Source organism: Atta cephalotes (genome assembly GCF_000143395.1).
Source record: "Atta cephalotes unplaced genomic scaffold scaffold00004, whole genome shotgun sequence".
Lineage (NCBI taxonomy): Eukaryota > Metazoa > Arthropoda > Insecta > Hymenoptera > Formicidae > Atta > Atta cephalotes.
Window position 1 is genome coordinate 126,395 of NW_012130068.1, and position 11,663 is coordinate 138,057.

The 11,663-nt window shown below is 32.4% G+C and overlaps 2 protein-coding genes across 2 annotated transcripts in view; one reads left to right on the forward strand and one right to left on the reverse strand.

Annotated features, from left to right (window-relative positions):
- Nucleotides 1–928: 928 nt before the first annotated feature.
- Nucleotides 929–10,583, reverse strand: LOC105625845 (NAD-dependent protein deacetylase sirtuin-1). Its single transcript, XM_012207157.1, has 10 exons — nucleotides 10,433–10,583; nucleotides 5,399–5,531; nucleotides 4,753–4,984; nucleotides 4,441–4,656; nucleotides 4,052–4,259; nucleotides 3,422–3,580; nucleotides 2,609–2,885; nucleotides 1,625–2,454; nucleotides 1,332–1,505; nucleotides 929–1,198 (listed from the first exon to the last, which is right to left on the reverse strand). Exons 1-10 carry the CDS (start codon nucleotides 10,581–10,583, stop codon nucleotides 1,092–1,094), a joined length of 2,487 nt encoding a protein of 828 aa, XP_012062547.1. The 3' UTR covers nucleotides 929–1,091.
- A 672-nt stretch (nucleotides 10,584–11,255) lies between these two features.
- LOC105626097 (NEDD8-activating enzyme E1 catalytic subunit) overlaps nucleotides 11,256–11,663 on the forward strand; it is a 1,592-nt gene continuing 1,184 nt past the window's right edge. Inside the window, exons 1-2 of the mRNA XM_012207407.1 lie at nucleotides 11,256–11,503; nucleotides 11,612–11,624. Coding sequence (XP_012062797.1) covers nucleotides 11,256–11,503; nucleotides 11,612–11,624 — 261 coding nt within the window. The remainder of the gene's footprint in view (nucleotides 11,504–11,611; nucleotides 11,625–11,663) is intronic.

Here is an 11,663-nt window from a genome sequence, read left to right on the forward strand (position 1 = left end):
TACAGTTACAAAATAAAAAAAAACCTATCAAGTTTAACGCTCAATCAGTATCTCGCGATTCAAGCATTTTAACATGCTTGAAAGAAATGAATTTTTATTGATACCCGGATAATAAAGTAAGTTTCAGACTTATTTCTATACATAGTAATGATTTTATTAAATTTAATGCGTTTCTTTAAAATAAATGTCAATTAAGTATATATAGTCTGAGTAAAAAAATTATATATTCACTACAAGAAATATATTTTAATATCTTTTTAAATAACCGCGCTATTTCTTTCTTTTTCTTTTAGTAAAATTTTAAACTTTTGTTAATTAAAGTTTTGTAAATATTTCTTCCACACGATATATCGACTTCAAAAATATGCTGTTCATTTTAATATGTTGTACATTAAAAAATAATTAAATTATTAAAAAAATACCCAACAAATTTTTTTGAAACAACCAAGGCAGATATGTACTTTTAAAAAATATATAAGCGCGCGCGCGTGTGTGTGTGTGTGTGTACACATACATATGTAAGTTTATTATATGTATTCCGAATTATATCCATTTACCGGATATAATTACCGGATTATAAAAATGTTTATATTTTTCGATGAAAAATTCTCTTATTATTAGAATTAAAATTCGTAAAATTTAAATAAATATATGGAAAGTAATGAAATTGAAATGTAACTAGATCGTTATAATGTGAATAAAGTCTTTTTTCACAGTTATGGGAATTTCCCAGCAGAGGCACAAATCGACACAGGAATCATTCTGTCTTTGTTTCTTACTGATTATCGAACAAGGATGACTCCTGTATCAATTTATATCTCTTGGAAAGTTTCCCATAATGATCCTTTCATAGAACGAAAAATTAATTCATAACACTTTAATAAGTTTCTGTGTGCGTGCGCGCGCGCGTGCGCGCGCGCGCGTGTGTGTGTATGTGTGTGTAGGTATCACTTTGCTTCATAACTGAATCGATAAAAATTGCACCGTTTACTTATTCTATACAGATTATCGCAACAAATGCTGATAAAAATCGATAGAATAACATTAAAACTATTCGTCATGTCCAAACGCAACTCTCCATTTAATATTATTTAATGTTGTGTAATAGTATAAGAATTACTCGCCCACTTTGCATCATTGTTTTGACCGTTAGTGTCGGCATCGGCATTTGTATCCTCTGACAGATCATCGTCCGCGCCTGAAAACAGAGATACAAAAACATAAAATAATTAAATAAAACAAGATATACGTATATTATACATGAAACGATCACATACAAATTTACGAACTAAAGTTAACTCAAAAAAANAAAAAAAAATAACGAGATTTACCTGTCTCTTCCTCCTCATCTTCTTCTTCTTCTTCTCCGGAAGAAGAATCACTGTCGCTATCTGTGCTCTCGGAATTTGCCGAAAGGGAACATTGATCATATTGCTCAGGTTCGGAATAGACCTCCGCGCCAGGGAAAATATACCTGCCTGCTGCCAATTGGTAATAGGAATTTTCTGTAAAAAAAAAAAAAAAAAAAAAAAAAATCCCAACCGTATTAATATTTTTGTCATTTACAAGAATACTAAAATATGTATTTGTGATATTTGCAAAAATACATAGTAGGTTTTTGTACCTGGTAATCTAGTAGCGAGGCTCTCCCGAATCTTTGATTGCCAACAATGTCTCTCTAATCTTCGGTTCTTCAATTCAGTTATATGAAACTTTTCTTCTGTGCTATCAATACTGTTACAACTATCACCTATACCTGAATCCAATACCGAGTCTACCGATGCTTGCCTCGGTTTCGGTATCGTTTTGTCTGATTCAATAGTAGCATCTAGATTCGCGACAACGTCATCATACTTTTTTGATTTTCCACACTTATTTAGCGACTTGTGAGACTCCAGAGTTTCGCTTATTACAGCTTCTGAAGAAAGAGATAATACTGTCGGCACCACCTGACATTCTTCCGAATTATTTTCATATGTAATGTGAAGTTCGTTTTCTGACGAGATCATTGTGTGTTTAGTATTCACTTTCACTGGTGATGTGGAACTCGCAACTTCTGTCTCGCGTGTGCTACCAAAATTCATCCTCTTAGGACTGTTCTCTATACTAGTGTCGCCCAATCGTCTTTTCGGACTTTCTCCTAGAATATTGAAGATCTCTTCTGGATTCTCCTCCTGAATATGATTACTATGCAAAGATGATACATCGATATCATTTGTACAGTGATGTGGCATTACATTCGTGATAGAAAGGCTATCCTGACTTTCAGTCGAGGATACAACAGTGTGAGGTTTCAAATCAACTTCTGCACTATCGCGCGATATTTCAGTATTACTTGTCGTGTCTTGACTCTGTTCCCAAGTATCATCAGACAGACATCGCAATGGTAAAAGCTGCGAGACTTCCGTCAGAAATTTATCGTACCAACAAACTTCCTCATAAGTATCGCCCATTCTGCACAAATTGAATTGATATGTTCGTTAAATATAAATTTAATGTATAGGTATATTTTTTGTGATACACACATTTTTAATTTTAAGAAAAAAAATTAAATAAGATATATGTTTCATATAAAATTTTCATATAAAAAATTTAACTTTTTACTTACAAATGGCAAATTTGATTTATAATAATGTCACCATCTCCCAATAACTCAACATCAAATTTGAGATGTGGTAATGGTTCTCGATTAATAAGGATCTGCGGTACATGCGACGGAATGGATGAAGGAATTAGGGCAACCGGCCGAACTTTCAAAGATGATCCAATAACTATTAGAAGGTCGCAATCGTCCTTATCTTTGGCCATCGCGTCATGGAAAGCATCTGGGAGGCCTTCGCCGAAGAAGACAATATCTGGCTTCATTATACCTTGCGACACCAAATCTGAGAATAATACATGAGAGAGTATTATTAAATTTAATTAAATTAACAACAATTTTAATTAATTAATTTAAATTGAACGATTATTTAAAATGGCATTTTTGTAACGTTCCGCTCAATCGTAACATATAGTATTATTGAATTGAGGAAACAGAAAACAATCCAGGACAATAAACGACAAGCCTCGAAATAGTCGCGAAACATGGCACTCACACAGGTAAGTGCAATCTTTTAAGTTTACCTTTATATGCTTATTAAAAAGCGAGGCTTTATAATCGCAGTTACGATTGATGATATCAACTTATGTGTTGGATCGGTAACTTCATTTAGTTCGAGACATTCCGAGAAGAAGAGTAGAAATGTTCTCTCATTGGCCATCGATTCGCGACATTATATAGCAAAGGCTAACAATGAAAAACTATCACTAAAGATAGTTATATAACCCTCCGTATCATATTGAAATTGACAAGCCATTACGAAAGACTGCAAATAAATACACTATCAGCAAGGATTATGTAAAAACGAGATGCTCTATTTACCTCTATAGTTCTCGCTACAATTCATTTCGGACAGAGAGGGCAATGCATTGACACGGCACTTTGGACACGTAGGTATCCTCTGTGCGAAGATATCTTCCCTGATGTCATTCGCTCTAACTTGATATTTACACTTTGTACACGATGCGGTAGCGAAAGAGCCTTCAACGAAAAATATACAATAATTAAAAAATAGTTGACATAACTAAACGTAATTGTACATTATATACAAGCTTATGAGTTATAATACAAACACTGCATAAACTTGACAATAATGTTGCAACAAACATACTTCAATAAGATGTACAATGTTTCTTACTGTTAACATTTTAGTTGATTTTTTAGATAATTTTTATAAAGAAATTTATATAACTGTATTACTACACATATGTATTTATATATTATGTATACGTGGATAAAATCTTATGATAATTTAATGTTAATTTAATTTAATATTAATTAAATTTAAAAAACTCTACTTGCTACAACATCGACAGTTATCGATATAAAAAATACATTTATTTATTAATAAAAAAACATCAAAAATTTTTAATAAAATTTAATATATTAAAAAATCTGAATGTTTTTCATGTACAAATGTGTAATAAACATATATAACAATATAATATTTACCATGACATTCAATCACATTTTCGATACCAGCGACTTGTTCCAAAGTGTCAATATTTTGTGAATAATTCCTCAAGAGCTTCTTCTGCTTTTCTAACATTTTGATGAACCTATGACAAGGGCTAGGTTTAAACTGCCCTGGATATATCTCGCGCGCAAATTTGTAGAACGGTCTGGGATCTTGACTAAAATAGTCAATGTCAAACATAGCCTAGAAACAAATACAGTAAATATAAACTAGACAAATTCTTTATAATTGTGCAAAATTTTTAATTATATATATATATATATATATATAAATAAAGATCAAGATGTTTTAAAAGAGTAAGGATACTAACTATAAACTACTTATAATTCAAATAATTATGAAATCGAACGATTTCGAAATATACCTGTGGATCTGGTAAGTCTGGAAAATCCTGTGCTAATCTTGAATAAATACCATCTCTACTTCTAAAATCAGGAATACCGCAGCTGACACTTACGCCCGCGCCAGTCAATACTATAATTTTCTTGCTACTGCGTATTAATCGTACGACATCAGATAAAGTATTTATATGTTTAAGCTTTTGCCGTCTTGGAGGTTCGGACATCATGTTGATTATAATCTAAAATTAGTATAATCAAGCGTTATTTATATTTTTATAATTTTTTTGTTAAACCTTAAAAATACTGTAGATCTAAAAGATGTTTTATATCTATACCTTCCATAAAGTGAGATCGTCAACTTGTTCAGGGACTTGTATGGAATCCATGAGGAGATTGTGTAGGAGATCTCTAGGATTGGCACCCGTCAACATCTGTTTCTGAATCCATGAAGAAGCATTTCTCCATTGATGATTGACTTCTGCTTCTCCAGAAAGATCAGACAAACCTGATAAATCTGATAGATTTGACACAGTAGAGGATACTTCATCTTTCTCATCTGCATCAATGCTGAAATGGTATTAAGTGATACGAAATTTGAAATAATTATTAAACAAAACATAGAGTATTAATATAGTGATAAATGGTATGTTACAAACTATTTCTGTACATACACTAGGAATAGTAACTAAACTTTTTAATGTCTTATAAGTTGTTGATGATTTTTTCATTTTATAACAAAGACAAAAATCAAATTTTTATTTTCTTAAACAAATTTTTTTTTCCCTTAAGTAAATCAATTCTAATCATTTAGGATAAATGTTTTAAGATAAGATCAAAAAGTGTTCATTTTAAGAAATATTTTACATTTAATGTCAGAATATATAGAATAAAATTTTTGAAACAAAAAAATTTACTTCGAAAGAAAATAGTTTGCAATATTTTTTACTTTAGACATATGCACAGCTTGTAGATAAAACTTACGGACAACCAGTATCGTTACTGATGGAATCAACTCTTAATGGTGGTGATATTAAATTCGAAGCTGCGGGAGATATGGAAGCTGATTTAGATTCATCACTCAGTTCATTAAATCCACTGTCTGTACCAAGTGCTTCTATATATAACAACAACATAATAATGTTTAATATAAAATTGTGTGTATGTGTGTATGTTTTCTGCTCCAAGTTCTAAACTGGTACGATGGTGCAATAAATTAGAGTGAAACAGATATAGTTTGTTTCAATCTATTTTATTACACTATTATAGTTCAGAATTCTTCGAAACAGAACAACTGACCTTAATTTACATTATTAATAGAAAATGCATATCATAGGTTACTACTGTCTTGACATAATATTAAATTAAAAGTCACTGGAGTGACGAGCCAACTGATGTGAATCTCATTCGCGATGTAAATGCTTACATATATACTATATTTTGTCGCAAAAGAAATTCTCATTGTCTTTTTTATTTCTCTTTTTTTACGAAACTTTATTATATAGAGCCAGATTTTGCAATTTGGTTCTTAAATAATTATAATAATAAATGAAGATGGAACTTCGACAGGATCGCTGTTTTATCGACTTATACATATATGATTAAACAATACATACGTATTGTATACATATATGTATATATACATACTCCTAATTAGTAAGAACCTGGAACCGCGAAACGAATATGATAGCAATATTTGACTCTTCATATGGCCCGCCCGATCTCACCAACTCCGATTAAACTAATCGGTCGATTAAATTTCAGTATAGCCAACTGCAAGACTAAAAATACAACCAAATTTTCTAGCAGCTGCGAAAAACAATAACTATGACTGTATCATAGTTATATCTTATCGCATGTATATATACATATGAAATTTTCAAGTTTACACTATTCTTTTATACTAGAACTTCTAGATCTAGATTAAAAAAAATTGTTTAATCAATAATTCCTAATTTCTAAATTAGAAAAATTCTCTAATAAAAGTCTGGACATGAGCTGCGTTTTGTATTATATGTAGGACATCTTGTTTTAGCAAAATCACGCGAGAGAAGAAAACATACATTCACTATTTCTTTCTCTTTCTGTTTTATCATTCATTTCTTTCAGGAGAGAGTTGTTAAAAGACGGCGAGCCGATTAAAAGTGGCAGTTTCGTGTTCTTAGACTTTTATTAGAGTCTTTAGTAAATAGGCCTATTCTTTTTTATTAAACTTTTGCATCAATGCATCTTTCTTCCTCTTTTTTTCCTCCTGGAGAGAAAAGGAAGAAAGATGAAACTGATGCAAAAAATCAGAAGGCTTAATGTTATGGATCGATGACGCCAGAAAGCGACAACAAAACTAATTTTTTTCAACTTTCTTTGCTTTCGACATAAAATTGGCCGGTTTCAAATGCGTTATTGTATCTATACTTTAATTACGGGGGAAGGGGGAAAGAGATTCTTTTAAATCTAACGCAATTAAAAAAATGTGTTAAAAATAATTGCATTCGATCGATAAAAACAGATGATTTTTAGAGTTTCCTCAAGTCTGGATCTACAATAGATGATTTAAGCCTTAAGCCGTAAGAAATTGATCAATTACAGTCGAATGCGAGGAGAATAATCAACTGTGATTCGTTCATTTCTTATGGCTTAAGGCTTAAAAATTGTAGATTCGGATTAAGAACTGGCATGATCAAATTGTCGAGACATTGTAGATCATTGAAAATCTTCAAAATTATTGAATGAAATCAAAAATCCTTTTTCAGGATTAGAATAGACACAAAATTGGTAGGTGCCGCAGGACTTTATACTAAAATCGAAAAAAAGTTGAAAATTTACATTTTTTTCAACTAACAGAACTGTCACCTGATAAATTTCCTTAGTATAAAAGTTTTACAGTTTGTATTGTAAAAACAAGTCCGGCATATTATGTGCAAACAATACTGAAAACTAAGATTAAAAGCATAAAAAGAAAGAAAATTTTATATCGATCTGCAAATTACGAGCACTGCTGTATATATACTGAGCGAAGACTCGAGAACGATAAACAAAGCAGTAATTGGCTTCAGCAGAGAAAGCTTTGTAACTGTTATAAAATTCTTTAATATGATTGGATCTTTGCTTTCAACATATTGGTTCCTTATGGATCTAAATGTATAAACCAATCATATTGAAGAATTTTATAACAGTTGCACAGCTGCTCTCTCTGTTGAATACAGCTATGGTAACTAACAGTAGGTATTCGATCTTGCAAAAGATGGCGTTACAATATGTTAGATAAAGACAGATTATGCGTTTGAGTGAGACAGAACGATAGTGTAAGAAATAAAAATAAAGATGTAATTATCGACTTTCTTTGAAATTAAAAAAAAAGTCTGTACTATCGACATCGCTCAAGTTCGGTCGTCACTCCAGCATTTCCTTAATTAGAAAAACGAGAAATCAAACACATACATATATATTTGTTTTCTTACAATATACAATTTTCTTACAATATTAAAATAGATTTTCACATCGATAATATAAATTAAAATATATTAAAAACTTTTTTTATTATTGTGAATTAGAAAATGCAAGCATAATTCAATTTATGTACTTTTCTTAAAACAGATAAATCTTATAACACAATTACAAAAAATTATTAAAGCATATTTAAAATCATTCCTTTGGGAAAAAAAAACCAATCATATGATTACACTAAAGTATAATAAAGACGATAATTGAATTGGTCAGTGCAGAAAAGGGACGAGTCCAATTTTGTTCAAAAATAAGTTTTTCTTCTCATTGATCTTGAAATGGGTGGATACATCAGGCTTCTAAGGACCTAAAGTAGACGTCAAAAATCAATAATAAGTGCAGAAAGAGCACAAATCCAAGATTCAAGATTTGGATTGGACTGCTACGTCCCATCAAAATGTAGAATTTTTTGATGAATTAATCGAATGATCAACGCGGTTAAAAACGAAACGGATGAAAAGTAATTCATCCGATTACTCTTCTCTGAGAGATATTTCGAATAAAAATTTTTAACTGTAGTTCTCGTTTTGAATATATATTAGATGTGGGAAAAAGTTCATGGCATTTTTTAATGCCATCTAATGGGAAAAACGCTACGAACTTTTTCCCATACTAATATTATACTGTATTGTTTAGAAAAAAGAGATAATTATTGTATTATTGTTTAACATAATTTAAGACAAATCAAGTACTTGTAATAGCATATATACATATATACTATACTTTTTAATAAAAGAAATACTATACATACCCAATTGAGTGCAGAAAGAGTATGAGATCAAATTTGAAATTTAAGTTTTTTATTTAATAGACAAGCATTTCAGAAATATTAACAAAAAAAATATTATTAAATATCATATTTAAATTCCCAAAAGTAGTTCGGGCAATAATAAGATTAGAAACAAGAGTAAAAGTAGTTACATTTTGTTGGTTTTTCACTGAAACTAAAATCAAACAGTTTTTTCATTAGTACTAAAAGATTTTTAAAAATATGATTCGTTCCCTTTCTGAACTCAGCGATCAATTATAAATTTGAAAACTGTAAAAGATAAATAAATTAGCTTTTTATATTATTGTACGATTATAAAGTTATTACTCATGTATGTATAATAATTAGAAAAATGGAATTTCTGCATGCAGATATTATTTTGCGTCAAAATGATATTCAAACAAATATCCTATTTACATTCCGACTCGAGGAAATGCCAGGAGCACGAGCGCGATATATGAAATCTATAAAGATACAAGTATATCCGATTTGTTTCAATGTCCAATTATGCATCTATCTCATTTCAAATGCAGAAAAAAAAAATATATATATATGTATATATATATATATATATATATGAAAGTAGATATGAAGAATCCATCTCGTATTTACATACGTTCGCGAAAATATTGCCAACAGGAGACCGAAGAGGCCGGATATGTGGTGTGGTGTGTGTGCGCGCGCGCGCGCCACACACACACACACACACACACACAATGTCAGTAAAGTTTTTGCCAATCGTCTTTTGTGTAGATAGAGCGTAATGTAGATAGACTAAACTGAATCAAAACTACCAATGCAATTTCGCAATAGTTAACAAGATATTAATTACTAAAAATTACCAAATATTAGTCTTGATTATAATAATTTTTATTCAAGTATCATTAATTTTACAGAAAAACTGCAAGAGACAAAATCATTTATATTCTTCTTATAGAACTTTAAGAATTTTTTCAGAACTTTTTAACAACTTTTTAGTACTGCATTTTCTTATTTTTATCAACATGAGAAAATACGGTATTAAAAAATTCTGAAAAAATTCTGAAAAAATTCTCAAAATTTTATGAAAAAAGAATTAATTAAAAAAATTTTTGTCTTGCTTTTCTATAAAGTTGATAGTACTTGAATAAAAAATTATTTAAGATTTGACAATTTTTAGTAATTAATATTTTGTTAATTATTGCAAAAATTGCAAAATGGTAGAGGACTTTTCGATTCAATTTAGTCGATTTCCGCTTTATCTACACAAAAGCGATTGGCAAAAATTTTTGGGACACTCTGTATATCTATATTTGTATACGCATGTAGTACAAAGCGCGGCTAAAGAGGAACAAGTCCGTGAACGCCATCTGTGAACACTGCAGAGGAGCGTTAGCACCAGTTAGCACTCTGAGAAATATACGATCGATCGACGCCCACTATTCCACAAGAATATATTGAGACTAGAAAAATCTCGGGATTCAAAAGCAGAAAAAAGGGTAGAGGAGAAAAATGTATTAATTGCGCCAGATCAGTTCAGAAGGGATATATTCGGCCGATTAGTCGATCGCAACGAGAAAATGCAATTACGTGGAATTGCGACGCGATCGTTCGCGACTGTCATGGCGGCCGTAGACAACCGTGTGACGAACGAGAGACGCGGAAGATGTTGGCGAAAAGGCGGTGAATCGCCGCCATCTTGGGCGCGAGGCACCCGCGAATTTCGTGGTTTGCGGGCGATCGCGCGGCTTTCCAGCGTATTTCGATACCTTCGAGATCGTCGTGTGACCTGTCGTGTGAAGTCTCGCCACGCTGCGGATCCGCCAAAGCTGCGCTGATGCTCCCGTGGCCTCTGCCGCCGTCGACCTTACGACGCTTCACCGGGGACGAATATTCCAGCAGCTCCGAGCTCGACGCCATATTCGACAGCAATGCCCAAGCAATGCATGTAACGCATAGTGCGATGCTCTTCGGCCCTCGCCTTGTCCCCGTCCCCCCAGAGGTCGCCCCGCCGTCCTGTTCTCCCTCCCTTCCCCCTTCACCCGTCCTACCACCATTACCTTTCCTTCTCTTCTTTTCCCTTCTTCCTTCTTTTTCTCTTTTCCCCAGCACGGTTCAAACACTTCAAACATACTCTCAAGTCTGAACACAGCATAGTTTCTGCCATTTCTAGTAGCTTCTGTGTGGTGGTGCCTAGATACACGTATGTGCGTCATTGGTTAAAACTCTCTAGAGAAACACAGCAATTCCCTATCGAATAGCAAATAAATATAAAGATTATAGAGGTTATAAATCGACTGTGCTTTGGTGCTTATGACTGCCGTTATCGAGAAAGAGAATCTGTCAACGAAGGAATTGCAAATATTTAATATGCAATTTGTTTGCTACTTGTGAAAAACGGGGAAACAATATTATATTTTATAAGAGGCGAGAAAAAAGAGATATTAAAAAAAAGAAGGAAAATATGTTAACGAAGCATCCTTTTTGATCCTTCTCAGATCCTTCGAGTGAACCAGAGCGAATCAAAGTGGATCGAATAAAACTTGCTTTTTTCCGATTCTAGGCCGAAGTTCGTACAATCGAGCGACAATAATGAGTTTCGATCACATGCAGAGGCGATGGAGCAGTTTACGGAAAGTGCTGGAGAGATCAGGCCCATTTTGCCGGCCGGACTTCGAGCCATCTCCTGAAAATCTGCAGATGCTCGTGGATCACTGTAAAGTACTCGTTGTCGGTGCCGGCGGTCTGGGATGCGAGCTGCTTAAGAATCTTGCTCTGATGGGATTCAGACATCTTCATGTAATCGACATGGACACAATCGAGTTGTCTAACCTCAATCGGTAGGTGAGGTTACAAAAGATTTATACACACACACATACACATATATATATATATATATATATATATATATTAGTAGTAGTAAAAGAATACTATTATTTGTACTATAGTAAAGTTAGTAAAGTAAGTAAGTAGAGTTAGTTATTACTTACTACTACTATA

Excerpts from the sequence above, each read along its gene's own strand:
- LOC105625845 (XM_012207157.1), bottom strand. The coding sequence starts at position 10,583 with ATGGCGTCGAGCTCGGAGCTGCTGGAATATTCGTCCCCGGTGAAGCGT. Across the intron at positions 4,985-5,398 it reads AGTAACGATACTGGTTGTCC|CATTGATGCAGATGAGAAAG; the intron begins GTAAGTTTTATC and ends ATACCATTTCAG. Across the intron at positions 3,581-4,051 it reads AAATGTGATTGAATGTCATG|GCTCTTTCGCTACCGCATCG; the intron begins GTAAATATTATA and ends TTTTCGTTGAAG.